This window comes from Macaca nemestrina, chromosome 9 (genome assembly GCF_043159975.1).
Source record: "Macaca nemestrina isolate mMacNem1 chromosome 9, mMacNem.hap1, whole genome shotgun sequence".
Lineage (NCBI taxonomy): Eukaryota > Metazoa > Chordata > Mammalia > Primates > Cercopithecidae > Macaca > Macaca nemestrina.
The window spans coordinates 76039947-76063909 of NC_092133.1; the positions used below are offsets into that span (position 1 = coordinate 76039947).

General features: G+C 44.5%; 1 protein-coding gene across 1 annotated transcript; it reads right to left on the bottom strand.

The window, feature by feature from the left end:
• Nucleotides 1-206: 206 nt before the first annotated feature.
• LOC105466214 (double homeobox protein 1-like) lies at nucleotides 207-18362 on the bottom strand. The gene is made up of 5 exons (XM_011715242.3): nucleotides 18338-18362; nucleotides 17435-17589; nucleotides 10139-10244; nucleotides 5727-5872; nucleotides 207-1256 (listed from the first exon to the last, which is right to left on the bottom strand). Exons 1-5 carry the CDS (start codon nucleotides 18360-18362, stop codon nucleotides 894-896), a joined length of 795 nt encoding a protein of 264 aa, XP_011713544.2. The 3' UTR covers nucleotides 207-893.
• Between the last annotated feature and the right edge of the window lie 5601 nt (nucleotides 18363-23963).

The following is a 23963-nucleotide window of genomic DNA, read 5'->3' on the forward strand; positions in this document are numbered from 1 at the left end:
GAGGCAGGAGAATCGCTTGAACCCAGGAGGCAGAGATTGCAGCTAGCCGAGATCGTACCACTGCACTCCAGTCTGGGTGACAGAGCGAGACTCTGTCTAAAAAAAAGAAAAGAAAAGAAAACACTTACAGCTATCTATTGCACAACAATGTGAATATAATTAACATTACCGAACTGTACACTTAGTAATTGTCAAGATCGTAAATTTAATATTTTATTTTTACAATTAAAAATAAAAAAGTAAGCACTCCCCTTTGGGCTTCCAAATGGCAGGCGCTTCTTTCACTAATACCACAATGTGCTTGCTGTTCATTTTCCTTTCTATGACACTAATTTTGCATCCAAGGAAAGGAGGCCTGGATCGAGGTCATAAAAAAAAACAATAATCTTCCTCCTAAATCTGAAGCCTTGGTGAGCTTCCCAGCATGTGGAGCAGAATCTGAAAATCTTCACTAAGAGGTTATTCAGGTCATGGACTGTCATCTGCTTAGACAAATGATATCTTTTCCTGAGAATCTGTGGCAGACAGGAGTTAATCTAAAAAGCTTCAAGTTTATCCATAGTGCTGGCATGGTCAGTCAAGTAGTGTGATGGCTTTTCAAGGGGTAGGGCCTGTGCTACCATCGGTGTCTCAGTTTGTCCAGGATATGCAGGTCCTTTTACAAGGTTCCCATCAACAATAAGAGACTGGAGACACTCATTCCAGCATTGCATAGAGAGAGCTGTGTCTTGCTGACCCAGACCCTGCCATTGCTATTTAGGGTCACCAGGCTGAGGCTGAGCTGGATTCTTAAAGGGCAGCACTACCAGGCCAGTGTGCTTATTCCCCTTGTCACCTTGGCATCTTCCTTGGTATGGGGGTCAGAAAGGAGTCTGCCTATGTGACAGCCGCACTCATAGAACTGGTACTACTGACACAGGACTTCTAAGTGTCAAAGGAGAGTGAGAGCTCTCTCCCTGCACAGCCTGGGTAGGCTGAAGCATCATAACCCCTGGTTCCTGGCTCATGCAGCCCCCAGAGGGATCCCAAGGAATCAAGGACATGTAGAATGGGAGAAAAGCCAGTACAAAGGACTGTTTGCTGCTGAAAAACTTGGAAGGAGGAACGGGAGCAGAGCTGCGTGGGGCAGCACACAGGAGGCTTTGCTCCAGCTTCACAGTCATGTGAGGTCTCCGGCTTGGGCCTGCTGCCAGGGAATTCACGGGTCCACCTCTGCTCCAGTCAGGGTGCCGAGCTCTTCGGTTCTGAAACCATATCTAAGACAGAAAAATGGAACAGAACAGAGCCCTCAGAAATAATACCACACATCTACAGCCATCTGATCTTTGACAAACCTGACAAAAACAAGAAATGGGGAAAGGATTCACTATTTAATAAATGGTACTGGGAAAATTGGCTAGCCATAAGTAGAAAGCTGAAACTGGATCCTTTCCTTACTCCTTATACGAAAATTAATTCAAGATGGATTAGAGACTTAAATGTTAGACCTAAAACCATAAAAACCCTAGAAGAAAACCTAGGGAATACCATTCAGGACATAGGCATGGGCAAGGACTTCATGTCTAAAACACCAAAAGCAATGGCAACAAAAGCCAAAATCGACAAATGGGATCTAATTAAACTAAAGAGCTTCTGCACAGCAAAAGAAACTACCATCAGAGTGAACAGGCAACCTACAGAATGGGAGAAAAGTTTTGCAATCTACTCATCTGACAAAGGGCTAATATCTAGAACTTATAAAGAACTCAATCAAATTTACAAGAAAAAAAACAAGCAACCCCATCAAAAAGTGGGCAAAGGATATGAACAGACAATTCTCAAAAGAAGACATTCATATAGCCAACAGACACATGAAAAAATGCTCATCATCACTCGCCATCAGAGAAATGCAAATCAAAACCACAATGAGATACCATCTCACACCAGTTAAAATGGCAATCATTAATAAATCAGGAAACAACCAGTGCTGGAGAGGATGTAGAGAAATAGGAACACTTCTACACTGTTGGTGGGACTGTAAACTAGTTCAACCATTGTGGAAAACAGTGTGGCGATTCCTCAAGGATCTAGAACTAGAAATACCATTTGACCCAGCCATCCCATTACTGGGTATATACCCAAAGGATTATAAGTCATGCTGCTATAAAGACACATGCACACGTATGTTTATTGTGGCACTATTCACAATAGCAAAGACTTGGAATCAACCCAAATGTCCGTGGCACATATACACCAGGGAATACTATGCAGCCATAAAAAAGGATGAGTTTGTGTCCTTTAAAGGGACATGGATGCAGCTGGAAACCATTATTCTCAGCAAACTATCGCAAGAACAGAAAACCAAATACCGCATGTTCTCACTCATAGGTGGGAACTGAACAATGAGATCACTTGGACACAGGAAGGGAAGCATCACACACCGGGTCCTATTGTGGGGAGGGATAGCATTAGGGGATATACCTAATGTAAATGATGAGTTAATGGGTGCAGCACACCAACATGGCACATGTACACATATGTAACAAACCTGCACGTTGTGCACAGGTACCCTAGAACTTAAAGTATAATTAAAAAAAAAAGAAAGAAAGAAAAAGGGATACCTAGACATCAGCAGATGTAAGATTCCAGCTGCTTCTCAAAATCTGTTAAGCAAGGAGACTATCAACATAAGGCCTAATCTCAGGATTATCTGAGATATGTAAATTGTTCTTTAAAATATGCCCCAATTAAGGGCCACTGTTTACTTTTTTTTTCTTTTTTTCTTTTTTCTTTTTTTTTTTTTTTTTTTTTGAGACTGACTCTTGCTCTGTCACCCAGGCTGGAGTGCAGTGGCGTGATCTCAACTCACTGCAACCCGAAGCCTCCCGGGTTCAAGATATTCTCGTGCCTTAGCCACCCAAGTAACTGGGATTACAGGTGCCTACCACCACGCCCAGCAAATATTTGTATTTTTAATAGAGACAGGGGTTCACCATGATGACCAGGCTGGTCTCGAATTCCTGACCTCAGGTGATCCACTGGTCTTGGCCTCCCAAAGTGCTGGGATTACAGGCATGAGGCACTCCACCCAGCCAGTTTACTTCTGCTTTGGGATGTATTCTACACTGATTTTCTGAAATCCCAAAATTGTGAAACTTTATCCATGAATTCTTTTCCCTTTATATTACTAGAATGATGTAATTTTATATTGCCCTCATTTTGTGTTGTGGAATGGGGGTTCCCAACTCCCAGGCCGTGAGCGCGTACCGGTCCATGGCTGCAGAGTAGGAAGTGAGCAGTAGGCGAGCAAGTATTACCACCTGAACTCTGCCTCCTGTCAGATCAGCAGCAGCATTAGATTCTCAAAGGAGTGTGAACCCTACTGTGAACTGTGCATCTGAAGGATCTAGGTTGTATGCCCCTTATGATAATCTAACTAATGCCTGATGATCTGAGGTGGAACAGTTTCATCCTGAAACTATTTCCCCCCAACCCCATCCATTGAAAAATTGTCTTCCATGCTGGGCATGGTGGCTCACGCCTGTAATCCTAGCACTTTGGGAGGCTAAGGCGGGCAAATCACCTCAGGTCAGGAGTTCAAGACCAGCCTGGACAACATGGTGAAACCCCATCTCTACTAAAAATACAAAAATTAGGTGGGCATGGTGGTGCATACCTGTAGTCCCAGCTACTCAAGGGGCTGAGGCACAAGAATCACTTGAATCCAGGAGGCAGAGGTTGCAGCGAGCCGACATGGTGCCACTGCACTGCACTCCAGTCTGGGCAACAGAGCGAAACTCCATCTCAAAAAAAAAAAAGAAAAGAAAAAGAAAAAGTTGTCTTCCACAAAATGGTCCCTGACCACTCTTGTAGAACATATACTTGTAAATCCTTCACCCTGACCACAGAAATCTGCATGAATTTACACAAACATTCATTTCTCAAAATTTTTTCCCTCTTGATAATTCCTGTAATCTGCTGGGCACGGTGACTCACACCTGTAATCCCAGCACTTTGGGAGGCCAAGGCGGGTGGATCACGAGGTCAGGAGATCAAGACCATCCTGGCTAACACAGTGAAACCCCGTCTCTACTAAAAAAAAAAAAAAAAAAAGCAAATCATTAGCCAGGCGTGGTGGTGGGTGCCTATAGTCCCAGCCACTCTGGAGGCTAAGGCAGAGAATCACTTGAACCCGGGAGGCGGAGGTTGCAGTGAGCCGATATCCCAGCACTGCACTCCAGCCTGGGCAACAGAGCGAGACTCTGTCTCAACAAACCAACAAAACAGATAATTCCTGTAATCCAAATCCATCTCTTCTAGTCGAGATGTTCCTTACTGATTTTTTAACTTATTTACTTATTTATTTATTTTTGAGACAGAGTTTTGCTCTTGTCGCCCAGGTTGGAGTGCAATGGGGCAATCTCTCGGCTCACTGGAACCTCCATCTCTCGGGTTCAAGTGATTCTCCTGCCTCAGCCTCCTGAGTAGCTGGGATTACAGGCATGTGTCACCACGGCTAATTTTGTATTTTTAGTCGAGACGTGGTTTCACCACGTTGGCCAGACTGGTCTCGAACTCCTGACTTCAGGTGATCCACTCGCCTCGGCCTCCCAAAGTGCTGGGATTACAGGTGTGGGCCACCATGTCTGGCCCCTTTCTAAGTTTAAAGTCAAAATAATAAATCTGGGCCGTATGTGCAGTTGATACAAACACCAACACTTCGATCAAGGATGGAAGTCATGACACATGCAGCCATGAGTTGTAGATGAAGTAATACTCTGGCTGAAAAGGCATAAGATCTCTCTTCTCCACCAGTGAGCACATAAGAACACATCTGAACAGGTATAAGTATGATCATAGATATTCAAATATACAGGCCAGGCGTGGTGGCTCACGCCTGTAATCCTAACACTTTGGGAGACCAAGGCGGGCCGATCACCTGAGGTCAGGAGTTCGAGACCAGCTTGGCCAACATGGTGAAACCCCATCTCTACTAAAAATACAAAAATTAGCCAGGCATTGTCTTGCAAGCCTGTAGTCCCAGCTACTTGGGAGGCTGAGGCATGAGAATCGCTTGAACCTGGGAGGCAGAGGTTGCAGTGAGCTGAGGTCACGCCATTGTACTCCAGTCTGGGCAACAGAGCAAGACTCTGTCTCAAAAAACAAAAAAAAATACATATGAAGCTTTTGAAAGTTTCTGTCTAGATTACCCTATAAATGTGCTTCAGAAATTATGAACATTTAATGTACACTTCACCACCACCCCATAATTTGCAAACCACAGGGATTCTTAACTGGGTCAATATTATGCTTACCCTGATGGCAGGTCATTGGAAATATTCCTAGACTTTTTAGGTTATTACAATAGGGGGTGGGGTGAGGTCAAAGTCTCTACTGGCATTCTGTAGACCCTGGATGCTGATGAATATCCCACCACACACAGGACAAAGCCCTAATAACTCAGGCTGAATCAACATTACCAAGGTTAGCAACCCTGACATAGACTGTTCTCAAACTATGTCAACTTTCACATTTTCCCACTTCTGTCCTGCTATTGTTTCTCGATGTATGCAATGTGATTAGAAAATACATCCCTTCACCAGACTTTAACTTGCAATCCCACATGTTTACTATCCCATGCCTTTGCCCTAGATAACCCCAAATAGCTCAAATATATCCAGTAACATCTCAGGAAGCAATACCAATTCTAGACGGGTCAAATTTGGTGCCAAAAACATAAAACTTACCTGAATTCTGGATTCTGGAAGGCCAGTTTGTTTAGCCAGTTCTTCCCTGGTAGCAATTCCAGGGAACTGATTCTTCTCAAAGGCTTGAACTAGGATACTAACTTGAGATCTTGTGATAGATGTTCGAATTCGTCCAGCTTCTTTCGCTAAATAGAACATGGGCACAAAATAGGATTTTTAGGCCAGTTTTCATATTCAAACCTGAAAATCAAATTTTTGAATACCATTCTGACAACCTTTACTTTCTCTGTACACTCGCTGTGGAACTCAGCAGCCAGTCCTGTCCCTGGGATAGAACCCCAGAGGTGACAGGAGAGCAGGACACGGCATTGCTTAGCAGCAGCAGAAATGGGAGGTTCAAACCCTTCTCTCTTTTTTTTGTTTTGTTTGTTTGTTTGTTTGTTTTGAAATGGAGTTTTGCTCAGGCTGGAGTGCAATGGTGCAGATCTTGGCTCACTGCAATCCGCCTCCTGGGTTCAAGCAACTCTCCTGCCTCAGCCTCCCAAGTAGCTAGGATTACAGGCGTGCGCCACCACACCCAGCTAATTTTTGTATTTTTAGTAGAGACAGGGTTTTCAGCATATTGGCCAGGCTGGTCTCGAACTCCTGACCTCAGGTGATCTGCCCGCCTCGGCCTCCCAGAGTGCTGGATTACAGGCGTGAGCCACAGCACCTGGCCCAAAACCCTTCTCGGTAAGAAACTATCTTTCCCCTGAGACAAGAATAATACAGGGTGGTCACAGGAGAATAAAAAATTCCAGGCAGCAGTTACACATGAGTAGAGGCTATAGGCTGATAAGACCCTGAAAAAGTGGGTATTGGCCAGGCACGGTGGCTCACACCTATAATCCCAACATTTTGGGAGACCGAGGCAGGAGGATAAATATTTTTCCTTTTTTTTTTTTCCTTTGAGACAGAGTTTCGCTCTTATTGCCCAGGCTGGAGTGCGATGGCGCCATCGCAGCTCACCACAACCTCCACCTCCCAGATTCAAGCGATTTTCCTGCCTCAGCCTCCCGAGTAGCTGGGATTACAGGCATGTGCCACCATGCCTGGCTAATTGTATTTTTAGTAGAGGTTGGGTTTCTCCATGTGGGTCAGGCTGGTCTCAAACTCCCAACCTCAGGTGATCCGCCCGCCTTGGCCTCCCAAAGTGCTGGGATTATAGGCATAGCCACAACACTCGGCCGAGGATCCCTTTTTTTTTTTTTTTTTTTTTTTGAGTGGAGACAGTTGTGTTTATTCAACCATGTAAAATGCGTATATAGGGAACCTCTGTTTAGGAGCTGGTGGCCTGCACTCAGCATTGCACAGATAAAAATATACGACTTTCAACATAGATCCAAATACCTTCACATTTTAAAAACTAAAAATTCCCTACACAAGTTTAAGCTGACAGGATTCAAGTTCTGAGTTTTTATATATAGCTTTAACCTATATTAAACACATGTTTATTTACAACGCGGAGGGAGAATAAGGGGCAATTAAGGTCATTTTCTCTCATGAAACACTGCAAAATATGCACATAAGTTCGAGATCAGCCGGAGCAACATGACAAAACCTCGTCTCTACAAAAAAAAATTAACCAGATGTGGTGGCATGTGCCTGTAGTCCCAGCTACTTGGGGGAAGGCTGAGGTGGGAGAATTGCTTGAACCCAGGAGTTCAAGAAGGCAGTGAGCCATAATCACGCCAGTACACTCCAGCCTGAATGACAAAGTGTGACCCTAGCTCAAAAAATAAAAATAAAATAAAACCCAGGGGCCGGGCGCGATGGCTCACACCTGTAATCCCAACACTCTGGGAGGCCAAGGCGGGTGGATTATGAGGTCAGGCGTTCAAGACCTGCCTGACCAATATGGTGAAACCCCATCTCTACTAAAAATACAAAAATTAGCTGGGTGTGGTGGCACGCGGCTGTAATCCCAGCTACTCAGGAGGCTGAGGCAGAATTGCTTGAACCCAGGAGGCAGAGGTTACAGTGAGCCAAGATGGTGCCACTGCACTCCAGCCTGGGAGACAGAACGAGACTCCGTCTCAGAAAAATAAATAAATAAATAAATAAGCCAGATCTGTGGCCGGGCACAGTGGCTCATGCCTGTAATCCCAGCACTTTGGGAGCCCAAGGTGGGTGGATCATGTAAGCACAGGAGTTCAAGATCAGCCTGGACAACATGGGGAAACACCATCTCTACAAAAAAATACAAAAAAAATACAAAAAATAAATTAAAAAAAAAAAAACAGACATGGACAAAACTGAGACTGACTGGACCCAACATGGTGCTGGATTTGAGCTGGGTTTCTCCTAGGACCTCCTTATATGCTCATTAATATACTAAATTACACACCCACCAGCATCATGATAGTTCTGGAAAGACCCATATTTAGTGTAAAAAGGGGTGACACCATAGTTCTAAGAAATCTCCACCTTTTTCCAGGAATCTTCATGAATATTCCACCCCTTGGTTAAAGAAACCCATAAAGGTAGCAGCCTAAACCCCTTGCACACAACTCTTGAGTACACCCACACTCCCCTTTCTTGAGTGTATACTGAAACTGAGGCAAGAGAATAGGGTCTGGAGACAGGAAACCAAAGACCAGTTTGTGTCAACTGCCCGGAACTAGATTGGAGGGGAAACCCCACCTCCATGCCCAAGTAACAGGGCACCAGAAGCCATTTCCCCGACATACCCCACCTCTCCACTCCACTACCTCACAAACAGAAATGCCTCTGATTAGCTGTGGGTCACTCTTATTTGCATAAGGCGCCAATTCACTCAATCCTCTGACTGGTCAAGGGCTGCTCCTTAGTTTGCATAGTGTGCCAACTCTGACAGTCTCTGGTCAATTCACTTCTGCCTCTAATTGGCCACAGGCCAAATCCTTCATTCACATAGTGGATAACCAATACGAAACTTCCGGCCGGGCGCGGTGGCTCAAGCCTGTAATCCCAGCACTTTGGGAGGCTGAGACGGGCGGATCACGAGGTCAGGAGATCGAGACCATCCTGGCTAACACAGTGAAACCCCGTCTCTACTAAAAAAATACAAAAAAAAAAACTAGCCGGGCGAGGTGGCAGGCGCCTGTAGTCCCAGCTACTTGGGAGGCTGAGGCAGGAGAATGGTGTAAACCCGGGAGGTGGAGCTTGCAGTGAGCTGAAATCCGGCCACTGTGCTCCAGCCTGGGCGACAGAGCGAGACTCCGTCTCAACAAAAAAAAAAAAGAAACTTCTAAAGGGTACTTAAACCCCAGAAAACTTCGCAACTGCGGCTCTTACAACCAGTGGGGCCCACTCCCACCCTGTAGAGTGTACTCTGGTTACAATAAATCTCTGCTTTTGCTGTTTTATTCTCTGGTTGCTTTGTTCATGCGTTTTGTTTAATCTAACACTCAAGACCTTCCTTCCAGTCACAAAACTGCCATTGGAGAATTATAACTGACAAAGTGAAAGAGACCTGCCCTAACCAACTCTATCTTGCTTCTAACATCCAAGCTGCCCTTGTTCATTCCTGGGTGTAGGCCAAACTAACTTTGGGAGGAGCTTAGTTTATAGTTTAAAACAAAGATGATAAGAGCGCTTTCCCAAAACAAACCTTCTTGCCAAATTAGCCACAAGATTAGAAATTATGATTTAGGAGGTAAGCAGCTAGAAGCTACGAGGCTCTGACCCTCCCCAAATTCCTCCTGGGAATAGCATCACTATTGTGAAACCTAAGATCAGTGTTTGAGATACTTTGCTGACCCTGCACTTGATGAATCAGTAGGCACCACCCAGATCAATAAACTGACTTATCTGATCTTGTGGCCCCCACCCAGGAACTGACTCAGTAGAAAAGGACACCTTCAATTCCCTGATTTCATCACTGACCTGACTAATCAGCATTCCCGATTCAGTCCCCCAACCCACCAAATTATTCTTAACAACTCTGATCCCTGAAGACTGAGGCAGACTGATTTGAATAATAATAAAACTCTGGTCTCCCACACAGCTGGCTCTGTGAGAATAACTCTTTCTCTATTGCAATTCCCCTGTCTGGATAAATTGGCTGTCTAGCCAGTGGGCAAGGTGAATCCACTGGGCAGTTACAATACCTTTCACTTTGCAGTGAATCTCCCTACATTTACTATTTTCTGACTCATCCTTGAATTCCTTCATGCAATGGTGTCAAGAGCCTGGACACCAACTGGGGTCAAGGTCCCACCTGCATTTGAGGACCTCTCCCAGGCAACCAGTAATACCCCCACTCCAAATAGTGAGATGATGTCTATATCTCTGACACTAGGATGCCCAGGACTATTATTTGGTCCCTAGTCTAAGCATTCTTTGCAGAAAATGTGGGCACAACATGCATAGTTGTTTATACACTCAAGGAGATCCCCTGAGGAATTTTATTTGGACTGGTGGGTTCTTACCTTGAGTCCCAAACTGAGGATTGGTCTGTCCCTGGGTTTGATATTCCTCAAAGCAGCATTTTAACCCCAGTCGTCTCTGTCTCGATCTGTGGTTCTGAAACCAAACCTAAGTGGCCCAAGAAGATGTGGGGAGAGAAGACGTAACTCAGATCACTCCAAACAACAATCCAGTCAAACAAAACTGATTTGGCATCTGCCCTTGGGGTAATATTCATGAGCAAAAAGCAATGTATTATTCTAACAATGATGCTATTGCCTTAAATTATTAGCATGAAATTCAGGACAGCATCAGTTTGAGCTCAAATTAGCAGGTCCTCTAATGGTCTCTCCAGTGAAGTAAATTTTCTTGATTTAAGACGCTGTTTTCAGCCGGGCACGGTGGCTCACACCTGTAATCTCAGCACTTTGGGAGACCAAGACAGGTGGATCACCTGAGGTCAGGAGTTTGAGACCAGCCTGGCCAACATGGTGAAAATCCTGTCTCTACTAAAAATATAAAAATTAGCCAGGTGTGGTGGTGGGCACCTGTAATCCCAGCTACTAGGGAGGCTGAGGCACAAGAATCATTTGAACCCTATAGGCAGATCCTGTCTCAAAAAAAGAAAAAAAAGACACTGTTTTCTCTCTCTCTCCTTTGTCAAATAGGTATTCAATGTCTTTTGTTGGCCCCGTCATCTCTTCATAAGAAATAATATTTCATAATATATGTATATATACGTATATTTCAAAGATTAATTCCGTATAGATATTTCCACATATATATCCACATATATATCTGGCCCTGGAATGAAATAAGATATAAGTATGAAGGTATGTTAGTCCAACTGTTTTCTGTGGCCATTTTACCCCAAAATATATTTATTTGACATATTTTTAAATGGCTGCCATTTGGCCAGCAGGCAGAAGAGGTCTTGAAAAGCTGTGGTGAAAATTTTCATCTGTAAAGAGTGTCCATTAATGCAATTATTCCCCCTTCCCTTTCTATGCCTTTCCCAGATCTAGGAGAATGAGTCTGACACCTTTATTTTTTATTTTATTTTATTTTATTTTTTTGAGACAGAGTTTCACTCTTGTTGCCCAGGCTGGAGTGCAATGGCTTGATCTCAGCTCACTGCAACCTCCGCCTCCCGGGTTCAAGCGATTCTCCTGCCTCAGCCTCCCGAGTAGCTGGGATTACAGGCATGGGCCACCATGCCCGGCTAATTTTGTATTTTTAGTAGAGACGGGGTTTCTCCATGTTGGTCAGGCTGGTCTCGAACACCTGACCTCAGGTAATCCGGCTGCCTCTGCCTCCCAAAGTGCTACAGGCGTGGGCCACTGTGCCCAACCAGGTCTGACACCTTTAAAAGTCTGAAAAGAAACTTTTATCGCTGGGTGCGGTGGCTCATGCCTATAATGCTAGCACTTTGGGAGGCCAAGGCAGGCTGATCACTTGAGCTCAGGAGTTTGAGGCCAGTCTGGGTAATATGGCAAAAGGTCATCTCTACAAATTAAAAAAAAAATAGAAAAGTTGGCCAGGTGTGGTGGCATGCGTCTGTAGTCCCAGCTACTCAGGAGGCTGAGGTGGGCACATTGATTGAATCTGGGAGGTCAAGGCTGCAGTAAGCAAGGGTCACATCACTGCACTCCAGCCTGGGCGACAGATGGTGGTCTTGTCTCAAAACAAAACAAAAAAACAACCGTTTACCGTTTATTCTCTTTGAGGGAGGCATCATCCATATAACAAGGCCAACTTTGCTAGCCCAGCTTCTTCCTTTCTCTCTTTTTTTTTTTTTTTTGAGATGGAGTCTTGCTCTGTGCCCCAGGCTGGAGTGTAGTGGCGCGATCTCGGCTCACTGCAAGCTCCGCCCCCCAGGTTCACACCATTCTCCTGCCTCAGCCTGCTAAGTAGCTGGAACTACAGGCGCCCGCCACCACACCCGGCTAATTTTCTTGTATTTTTAGTAGAGACGGGGTTTCACCGTGTTAGCCAGGATGGTCTCGATCTCCTGACCTCGTGATCCGCCCACCTTGGCCTCCCAAAGTGCTGGGATTACAGGCTTGAGCCACTGCGCCCGGCCTCCTTTCTCTCTCTTAACCTGTCTTGCCACCAAACCTGATTTACTTGTTTCGGGCCATGCTCCAAGTCTATATTCTTTAGTGTCCTCAGGATGGTATATAAGTTTCTGTAACTCTTTGGGAAGTTGGGTCTTCATTCTGAAGGGTCCTGTTCACATGTTAAATCAATCTGTATATCGTTTCTCCTGTTGTCTGAGGTGTTTGAACCAGTGTGACTCCATCTGGAATAGGGGCTGGTTAAAATGAGGCTGAGACCTACGGGGCTGCATTCCCAGGTAGTCAGGCATTCTTAGTCACAGGATGAGAGATGGAATTCTGCACAAGATGCGGGTCACAAATACCTTGCTGATAGAACAGCTTGCAGTAAAGAAGCCAACCAAAACCAAGATGGTCACTAAAGTGATCTCTGGTCATCCTCACTGCTCATTACATGCTAATTAAAATGTATTATTTTATTTTTTATCTTTATTTTATTTTATTATTATTATCGGGTTTTTTTAGACGAAGTCCCACTCTCTCGCCTAGGCTGGAGTGCAATGGTGCCCTCTAGGTTCACTGCAACCTCCGCCTCCTGGGTTCAAGCAATTCTCATGCCTCAGCCTCCCGAGTAGCTGGGATTACAGGTGGGCACCACAACACTCGGCTAATTTTTTTGTATTTTTAGTAGAAACGGGGCTTCGTCATGTTGCCCAGGCTGGTCTCCAACTCCCGAGCTCAAGCAATCTGCCTGCCTCAGCCTCCCAAAGTGCTGAGATTACAGGCCTGAGCCACTGCCCCAGGTCTAATTAAAATACATTAGCATCCCAAAAGACACTCCCACCAGCACCATGACAGTTTACAAATCCCATGGCAATGTCAGGAAGTTACCCTATATGTCAAAAAAGGGGAGAGATCCTCGGTTCTGGAAAATCTCCACCCCTTTCCCAGAAAACTCATGAATAATGCACCCCTAGTTTAGCATATAATGAAGAAATAACTATAATTAGTCGAGCAGCCCATTTTGCTGCTCTGCCTATGGAGTAGCCATTCTTTATTCCTTTACTTTCTTAATAAACTTGCTTTCACTTTATGAATTCGCCTCCAATTCTGTCTTTTGGAGATCTAAGAAGCCTCTCTTGGGGTCTGGATGGGGACCTCTTTCTGGTAACGCTGTAAGTCAATCGGCCTAATGTCATTCCATTATAAGATCTGTAACTTAATGATGACCAGTATCTATTGTAAACCAGATACAAAATCCTAAGGCCCCCCAAGCCCCTTCTCTGTCAGGGCACTCTTAAAGTTTAACCCGAGAGACTGGTTCAGGCCAAGATAGCAAGCCAGGTCCAATGGGCCTCATTATACCTCCCCTGCATTAACATCAACACAGACCTTAAGTCAATAAAAAGCATTTACAATCTATCCTCTCTGAAGCCTGCTACCCCGAGGCTTCATCTGCATAATAAAACAATCATCTCCACAATGACATCTTATTGCCGCCCACACTTTTCCTTTCTTTCTTTCTTTTTTTTTGAAATGGAGTTTCACTCTGGTCACCCAGGCTACAGTGCTATGGCACCATCTCAGCTCACTGTAACCTCCACCTCCTGGATTTAAGCAATTCTCCTGCCTCAGCCTCCCGAGTAGCTGGGATTACAGGCGCCTGCCACCAGGCCTGGCTAATTTTTGTAGTTTTAGTAGAGACAGGGTTTCACCATGTTGGCCAGGCTGGTCTTGAACTCTTGACCTCAGGTAATCCAGCTGCCTTGATCCTCCTGAAATGCTGGGATTACAGGCGTGAGCCACCGCGCCTGGTCCAGAACATTTCCTTTCTATTGATCTCAGGTATTTAGATAAACTCAACCAACCGTCAACCATAAAATTTTTAAACCTACCTGTGAACTGGAAGCAGCCCACCCTCTTCGAGTTGTCCGGCCTTTCCAGACAGATCAATGTTGTGGGTTTTTGTGGGGTTTTTTTTTTTGAGACAAGATCTTGCTCTATTGTCCAGGTTGGAGTGCAATGGCATGATCTCGGCTTACTGCAACCTCTGCCTCCCAGGCTCAAGCAGTTCTCCTACCTCAGCCTCCTTAGTAGCTGGGACTACAGGATCATGACACTGCACATGGGGTTCCACCATGTTGCCCAGGCCAGTCTGAACTCCTGAACTCAGGTGATCCACCCATCTTGGACTCCTAAAGGCCTGAGGTTACAGGTGTGACTCAGTGTGACCAGCCTATATTTCTTTTCCTTTTTTTTTGAGACGAAGTCTCACTCTGTCGAGGCTGGTCTCGAACTCCTGAGCTCAGGCAATCTGCCCGCCTCGGCCTCCCAAAGTGCTAGGATTACAGGCGTGAGCCACCGCACCCGGCCCGGCCTGTATTTCTTAAAAGTGTATAATTGAAGTCTCATGTCTCCCTAGAATGTATAAAACCAAGCTGCATCCCGACCACCTGGGGCACATGTTCTTAGGACCTCCTGAGGGCTGCATCATGGGCCAGGATCACTCATATCTGGCTCAGTGCATTTCTTTAAATATCTTACAGATGTTATGCAGAAGTTAAAAAAACTAAAAGTTAAAAAAGGCCGGGTGCAGTCGCTCACGCATGTAATCCTAGCACTTTGGGAGGACCAAGGCGGCTGGATTACCTGAGGTCAAGAATTCGAGACCAGCCTGGCCAACATGGTGAAACCCCGTCTGCACTAAAAATACAAAACTTAGCCGGACCTGGTGGCGGGCACCTATAATTCCAGCTACTCGGGAGGCTGAGGCAGGAGAATTACTTGAATCCAGGAGGCAGAGGTTGCAGTGAGCCAAGATCGCACCACTGCACTCCAACCTGAGCAACAGAGCAAAAACTCCTTCTCAAAAAAAAGAAAAAACAAAAAGAAAAGAGAAAGAGAAAAAGAAAAAAGAACAAAAAAACCCAAAAAGTTAAAAAAACAAAAAAACACAAAATTTTTGTAGTTTGACTATTTTCGTAGGCACTATTGATCTGCTCTTAATTCCCAAGCATTGTGCTCAAAGCCTATATCTGTTCTCTAAATTAATTAATCAAAATATTTTTAGATAAAAAGTCTTACACACAGCTGGAATCTAAACTAATGAATACCTTTGTAAATACCGTATGAGAGCTAACAGCACCTTACGTTGTTTCCTGGCCTTTCCTTCTCACCATAGGTTCCAAGGAGCTCAATGCCTCTCAGGCAGCCAATCACCAGTTGTTCTCACATGCAGCAATTTTATTACCGGAATTTGAGTAAGCCCTATCTCCCATACCCAGAATAGATCATCTAAACATGAAACTGCCTTTGCAAAAATTGTAACAGTGAGAAAATTATGACCTAACCAGAAAGAAATCTGACCTAACCAGCACCCACCTTGCTTTTATTAATTAATTTGTCTACTTTTGAGACAGGATCTTGCTTTTTGGCCCAGTGTAGAGTGCAAGGGTGCAATATTGGTTCACTGCAATCTCCACCTCCCGGGCTCAGGCTATTCTCCTGCCTCAACCTCCCAAGTATCTGAGACTACAGATGCATGCCACCACACCCAGCCCAGTTTGCCTTTAGCCTCCAAACCATCCCTAGGCATTCCTGGGCTTGGGCGAAGCTAACTTTGGGAGACATTTAGTTTATAGTTTAAATGATAATAGCCCTTCCCCAAAACCGCCTTTGTAAAGCTAATGAAAGACCACTAGGATAGGAGGATAAGAGGAGCCTGAATTCTACTGACTTGTAGACCTAAAGGATTACCAGCCATTATTCCACAGGTCACAACTTCCCCAATTACTCCTCCAGATAACATCACTATTGTAGAAAAGATTGGCCTTTTGAGATGTCTTTACAGGTTTTTGACCTTCTGACAACTGATAGCTCCACCAAGGCCGCCGACCACCCTGTGGGCCCACCCAGATGCAGACTCCGCACAGGAGGACCATATTCCACACCTCTATGATTACATTCCCAACTAATCAGGTACATCCATTCCCTTACCTGCCAAACTATCCTTGAAAAATCCTAGCCTCTGAATTTTCAGGGAGGTTGATTTAAGTAATAACTACATCTGCACGTGGTGTGGCCAACCTCATGTCAATTAACTTATTTATTGCAATGCCCTGGTCTCAGTGACTTGGTTTCATCTGCACAGCAGGCAGAAAGAACCCATCAGGCAATTAAAAACATAAGAAAATTTTATTCTCTTGAGCATTTTCAAAAATTGAGGTCATTATAACCAATTAATCAGAGATTATATATTAGATGCTAAAACCCGAACTCAATTTTTACCCCTAAAAAGACATATTCACTTGTCTTCATTGGTTTAAATACCATCTCACTTGGGACAATTATATACTTTATCTCTTTAATAAGTTGAAAAATTATCTTAGTTTAATTACTGCATCAATAATTTTATTTAAAATAATTCAATATAGAATTTCTTGTGTATGAATCAAATTAGGGACATTAGCTTAAAAAAAATTAGGGCCAGTTGTGGTGGCTCACACCTATTATCTCAGCACTTTGGGAAACAGGTGGGAAGATTGCTTGAGCCCAGGAGTTTCAGACCAGCCTGGGCAAGATGGCAAGACCATATCTATACAAAAACTTTTTTAAATTAGCTGGGATGGGGTACAGTGGCTCATGCCTGTAATCCCAACACTTTGGGAGGCTGAGGCAGGCAGATTACCTGAGGTCAGGAGTTCCAGAACAGCCTGGCCAACATGGCGAAGCCCTGTCTCTACTAAAAATACTAAAATTAGCCAGGTGTGGTGGCACACGCCTATAGTCCCAACTACTCGGGAGGCTGAGGCAGCAGAATCGTTTGAACCCAGGAGGTGGAGGCTGCAGTGAGCCGAGATTGTGGCATTGCATTCCAGCCTGGACAACAGAGTGAGACTCAGTCTCAAAAAAAAAAAAAGAAAAAAAAGAAAAAATTAGCCAGTCATGGTGGCATGTGCCTGTAGTCCCAGCTACTTGGAAGGGTGAGATGGAAGGATTGATTGAGCCCAGGAAGTTGAGGCTGCAGTGAGCTGTGACTGAGTCATTACACTCCAGTCTGAGTGACAGAGTGACAGCCTGTCACAAAAAAAAAAAAAAAAAAAGATACACAGAGTTATTGCTTTTGTTTTATTTTTTTCATTACATAACAGGAGTAAACTTCTTGGCAAAATACGAGAACTAAGAGAATTGCTTGAAAGTGCTTAGCCTAGCTTTTCTCTTTACCTAAATTTGAAAGAAAATAAATAGAAACCAAATGTCTACCTGAATTCTAGGCTCTGGAATGCCAATTTCTTTGGCCAGTTGATCCCTGGCAGCTATACCAGGATAGGGATTCTTTTCAAACCACGCCTGGAGGGTATCTTTTTGATGCTGGTTCAAAACAATCCTCTTTCGCCGGGCCTCTCTTTCTAGTGAGCCTAGCAAAGACGAAAAGGAATACAAGAATATGAAGAATGTGCTTATAGATTAAAATTACTGGCATGAGCACATTATGTTTATTTCAGATGGAAAACCAATATATCCAATGATGACTATGTTTTTACTTTAGCAACATATCTTAAGTCATGCTAGTAAGGATACATATAGGTGTAAATTCGTATTTTAGGAAATATGATAGGCAATGATCTAAGTATACAGAGCAAAAGCTTACAGAAATTCCACAACAGTACATGCAAGAAAATAGGAAGCAACAGAATTAGAAAAATACATAAAATTAATAAAACAAGCAAATATCATGTAAAAAACTAAAAGGCATATCCTTCTAATCATGGTTTTGATTTCAACTTTTTTTTTTTTTGAGACAGAGTCTCGCTCTATCACCAGGCTGGAGTGCAATGGCGCCATCTCGACTCACTGCAACCTCCACCTCCTGGGTTCAAGCAACTCTCCTGCCTCAACCTACCAAGTAACTGGGATTACAGGTGCCTGTCATCACGCCCAGCTAATTTTTGTATTTTTAGTGGAGATGAGGTTTCACCACGTTGGCCAAGCTGGTCTCGAACTCCTGACCTCAGGTGATCCTCCCACCTCGGCCTCCCAAAGTGATGGGATTACAGGCGTGAGCCACTGTGCTGAGCCATGATTTAAACTTTCATAAACTCTGGAAAACAAACAAGGCCTTTGGAATCAACACAGAGAACAGTGAGCAGGCTGATAGGAACTTACCATTTGAACTTTTGGCCAAATCCATACTGGGAAGGGTGGCCTGGATTCCAGAGTCTAGTGGCTTCACTGAAAAACTGCCAGGGACACAAGATACAACAAAACTCAGGATGGCCCACCCATCTCTCCAACTCCTGACCTCAGGTGATCCGCCTACCTGGCCACCCAAAGTGCTGGGATTACAGGCATGAGCCTCTGAACCTGGGCACACCCATTTGTTAAATACCTTTCTACTTAATCCCGTCATTGAATATGTAACACCATTATAAAAGGATTTTGAAGTAATTAGATTAAGGGTAAGTTGAATTTTAAGTAGAAGTACAGATTCTACTAGGTAATTTTGCGTCTATCATGATACTTTTCCAAATATGACTTTGGTTCTGTACTCTCTAGTTTATACATATTTAAGCATTTTCTTCTCTGTGTTCAGGTTCTTTTATCTCTTAATTATTTTGGCTTGGCCACGTTATTTAACAAAAGGAAGTCGGGCACGGTGGCTCACGCCTGTAATCCCAGCACTTTGGGAGGCCAAAGTGGGTGGATCATCCTGGCTAACACAGTGAAACCCCGTCTCTACTAAAAATACAAAAATTAGCCGGGCGTGGCGGCGTGTGCCTGTAATCCCAGCTGCTGGGGAGGCTGAGGCAGGATAATGGCGTGAACCCGGGAGGTGGAGCTTGCAGTGAGCTGAGATCCCGCCACTGCACTCCAGCCCGGGCGGCAGAGCAAGCGAGACACTTTCTCAAAAAAAAAAAAAAAAAAAAAAAAGGAGAGTCTTGCCTTCCTTTGTACTTTTCACGTTTTCTTCAGCTTTTCCTGAAATATATTTTATTCCATCATCAATGTGGTGGTCTGGCCATGTGTGAAGTTAGCTAGTCTAAGCTCTGCTGTTTACCAATCAAACATGAATGCAGGTGTTGCTATAAATGCATTTTGCACGTGTGATTAATATATAAAATCAATTGGCTTTACCTAAAACAGATTATTCAATATAATGTGGATGGGACTGGAGAACAACTTTAGCTCCTGCCTGAGAGTGTCAGCTCACCTTTCCCTACAAATTTCCTTCCTGCCTAGTCAGTCCCCACAATTGTGTAAGTCAATTTCCTTGAAAACTGATTCTGTTTCTCTGGTCGAATTTTGACTGACAGATATTGGTACTGTTAGTGGCTGTATAACAAAGAATATTATAGATGAGTTTTCTGAATTGATTCTGGGTTTCTAATAAACTTTATTGAAATAATCAGTTGGAAAAAAAGGCCTTCAAAGCAGAACTGAGTCTTCCATAAAAAAAATTCTGCCTGTGAACAACAGCATCAGCTCTCGCCCAACCTTTCCTATGGACTTTGGACTTTCTCAAGTGATCGTCCACAATCACATAAGCCAGTTCCTTGCAACACATCTCTAAATATATACTAGTTCTTTTTCTTGGTTGATACGCTGATGGATACTGTCAGGCCTCTGAGCCCAAGCTAAGCCATTGAATCCCCTGTGACTTGCACGGATATGCTCAGATGGCCTGAAGTAACTGAAGAATCACAAAAGAAGTGAAAATGCCCTGCTCCGCCTTAACTGATGACACTCCACCACAGAAGAAGTGAAAATGGCCGGTCCTTGCCTTAAGTGATGACATTACCTTGTGAAAGTCCTTTTCCTGGCTCATCCTGGCTCAAAAAGCTCCCCCACCGAGCACCTTGTGACTCCCACTCCTGCCCACCAGAGAACAACCCCCCTTTCACTATAATTTTCCTTTACCTACCCAAATCCTATAAAACAGCCCCACCCTTATCTCCCTTCGCTGACTCTCTTTTCGGACTCAGCCTGCCTGCACCCAGGTGATTAAAAAGCTTTATTGCTCACACAAAGCCTGTTTGGTGGTCTCTTCACACGGACTCGCATGACAGATATAATCATCCCATTGCTTATTTTGGTAAAATGACATAATACGAAACCTTATATGGGTAGATTTGTCCCTGGAGATAGGCCATGGGTGATACATGGCCTGTCTCCTAGAATCCTAGAAAGATGGCAGACGGGCTGGGCACGGTGGCTCATGCCTGTAATTCCAACAGTTTGGGAGGCCGAGGTGGGTGAATCACTTGAGATCAGGAGTTTGAGACCAGCCTAGCCAACATGACAAAACCCATCTCTACTAAAAATACAAAAATTAGCCTGGTGTGGTGGCACATGCCTGTAGTTCCGACTACTCAGGAGGCTGAGGCAGAGAATCACTTGAACCTGGGAGGTGGAGGTCGCAGTGAGCCAAGGTAGAACCACTGCACTCCAGGCTGGACAACAGAGACTCCGTCTCAACCAAAAAAATAAAAGAAAATAAAAAAGAAAGATGGCAGACAATCTTTTTTTTTTTTTTTTTTTTTTTTTTTGAGGCGGAGTCTCGCTCTGTCGCCCAGGCTGGAGTTCAGTGGCGCGATCTCGGCTCACTGCAAGCTCCGCCTCCCGGGTTCCCGCCATTCTCCTGCCTCAGCCTCCCGAGTAGCTGGGACTACAGGCGCCGCCACCACGCCCGGCTAATTTTTTTGTATTTTTAGTGGAGACGGGGTTTCATTGTGTTAGCCAGGATAGTCTCGATCTCCTGACCTCGTGATCCGCCCGTCTCGGCCTCCCAAAGTGCTGGGATTACAGGCTTGAGCCACCGCGCCCGGCCGGCAGACAATCTTATACCACTGTAAATTTTTGGTAAATCTATGTCAGTTGTGAATACCTGGAAGGCAGAAGTGAGGAAAATAATGAAAGCAGAATATCACTATCATGACTCACCTGCTCTTAGCTGGTACTGTACATAGGGTACATATTATACATAGGGTATATGAAGAAAGAAATGAGTTCAGAAAGAAATACTTTGCTTAAGAGGGCGAAGGAAATGGAAAAGAAAGGTAAGGTAAACCTACAGATATTTTTTCTCATTTTAAATAAGGAAATTTAAAAAAAAATTAGAGGCCCACATCCTAACAACAACCATATATATATATATATACTCAAACCCGGGTTATGGCCATCACACCATTGGTTTAAAGCAAAAAGAGGCAACACGGACAACTACAAGCCACTGGAGGGTGCTTCTTCCGCGAAGAGGAACCAAAGTATTGAGGAAGCCTTCACATTTCAAACATCTCTTGAGAAAACACCAAGGGTCAATGGAGAGGCCACGCAAACACCATGGTTTTAGAGGAAGGAAGCTCACAGCCTACTCGGAGTTGCTGGGTGCCAGGAACAGTTCCTGGACCTGGACCAGATCTAAGGAGCTGGTGATGAAAGAACTTCAGGCATCATGTTCCCTGCATGGACCCCTGTGATCCTAGCTACAGGAGCTCCCATGATCCCCATAAACACTTGGACTTCCAGGGAGAGCCGCCTGGAGAACAAGCAGAGGCACAGCTCGAATCTGGGCAAAGCCCAGGCTTCGCTGTGCTGTGCCATGGTAGCAAAACACAACCATAAACGCTGATTTCCGAAGACGCTTTGTCTTGCACTGAGCATGGGACCGAGGTGCATCTGAACCACACTCCCCCTACCACCTCACTCCCACTGCCTCCCAGCACCTCCCAAGACTGCCCACCTGGCCAGCCTCACAGAAGGATGCCCACAGCACACCTCCACTGCACTGCACAGAGAAGAGTGTTGTGCAGGTCCATGTGCCAGCATGGGAGCTGAGTGCCCCCCCCTTGCAAGACTGGACCGGGAAGGGCAGGGCCTGATAGCCAAGGCTTCTCCCCCATGGGGTCTCATGGCTGAGAATACCTGGAATGGCTCAGCAACCTGGATGCAGACAGCTTAGAGCAAGCCTAGCCAGTTGGGCCTGCTGCCAGTGTGGATGCCAGAAGAGACGCACCAGGTCAGGAGAGCATGAGCTGGGCAGGTCTCATGGCCACCTGCAGGACCGAAAACCCCAGGCCACAGGTACCATAACAGTTGTACACCACTGGTGCCACTGCATTGCCTAACTGCCCGAAGACATACCACTTGACTCCAGCAAGCACAGGGGACCAGAGAGAGGTCACTGGGGAGTTGCAGATCCCTTGGTGTCATATACCCTCAGTGCAGTCCACTCAAGGTTGGGGGAGTGCAGCCCACCAAAGCCCCCTTTGGAAGAAAAGAAACATGGCCGCAGCACTACTCACTGAAGGAGTCACAATAAGAGCCTGGGAATGGACGTGGAGAGGATGTCATCTCTTGCCTCTCCCATCCCCTCCCCACTGCACTGTTGCAGATGAGGCAGGAGCACTTCCACCTGGGACCCAGTAAGCCTGTGATGAAAGAGGCTGCTCCAGCCAGGTGTGGGGGCTCATCCCTGCAATCCCAGCACTTTGGGAGGCTGAGGTGGGCGGATCACCTGAGGTCAGGAGTTCGACACCAGCCTGACCAACATGGAGAAACCCCATCTCTACTAAAAATACAAAATTTGCTGGGCGTGGTGGTGCACGCCTGTAATCCCAGCTACTCAGGAGGCTGAAGCAGGAGAATTGCTTGAACCCAAGAGGCGGAGGTTGCAGTGAGCCGAGATGGCGCCATTGCACTCCAGCCTGGGCAACAAGAGCGAAACTCGGTCTCAAACAAACGAGAAAACTAAAAATAGAATTACCATTTTACCCAGCAATCCCACTACTAGATATATGTACAAAGGAAAATAAATCATTCTACCAAAAAGACAACTGCATTTGAATGCTTATCACAGCACTATTCACAATAGTAAAGACATGAAACCAACCTAGGTACCCATCAGTGGTGTACCGGACAAAGAAAATGTGGTATATATACACCATGGAATACTACACAGCCATAAAAGGAATGAAATCATAGACTTTGCAGCAACATGGATGCAGCTAGAAACCATTATTCTAAGCAAATTAATGCAAAAAAAGAAAACCAAGTATTGCACATTTTCACTTATAACTCAGAGTTAAACAATGGGTACACACAGACATAAAGATGAGAACAAAAGACACTGGGGACTCCAAAAGAGGAGGAAGAAGGGAGCGGGGAAGGGTTGAAAAACTATCTATAGGATACTAGGTTCACTTTTGAGTGACAGGATCAATAAAAGCCCAAACCTCAGCACCACACAATATATCCGTATAACTAACCTGCACATGAAACTCTGTATCTAAAATAAAAAAACAAAATAAAATAAAGCAATGACTGGATTAAAACTTCTACCAAGAGATCATTTATGTTGTCTACACTACTACAGAGGAAAAATAGTGTGTGCTTTTGCTACAACTGATAAGCTCAAAATAATTAAGGGAAAGAAGAAATAGACAATGAATTGGGGAATAACTGTATCTGGAGCTACGTGCAATCAACTACATTAATTGGCCTTTATTGAGTATTTTATATGTGTCTGTGGATGGTATAAGTGTGTTATTTCATTTAAAATAGTACAAATATTTACAAAGAACATTTCACTTAAATTTCACAGTTGCTTAGAAAATGGTACTTGCAAGACTGACCTATATGAAGAAATAAGAGTCTCATCAAAAGACATGGTAAATTTTAAATATAAAATATATCACAATATTAAAACATATTAATTCATAATAATTACATATTAATTCAATAAGGACTACATTTAAACCTTGCACTACCACAGAATTATTTTGTGGGGAAAAAA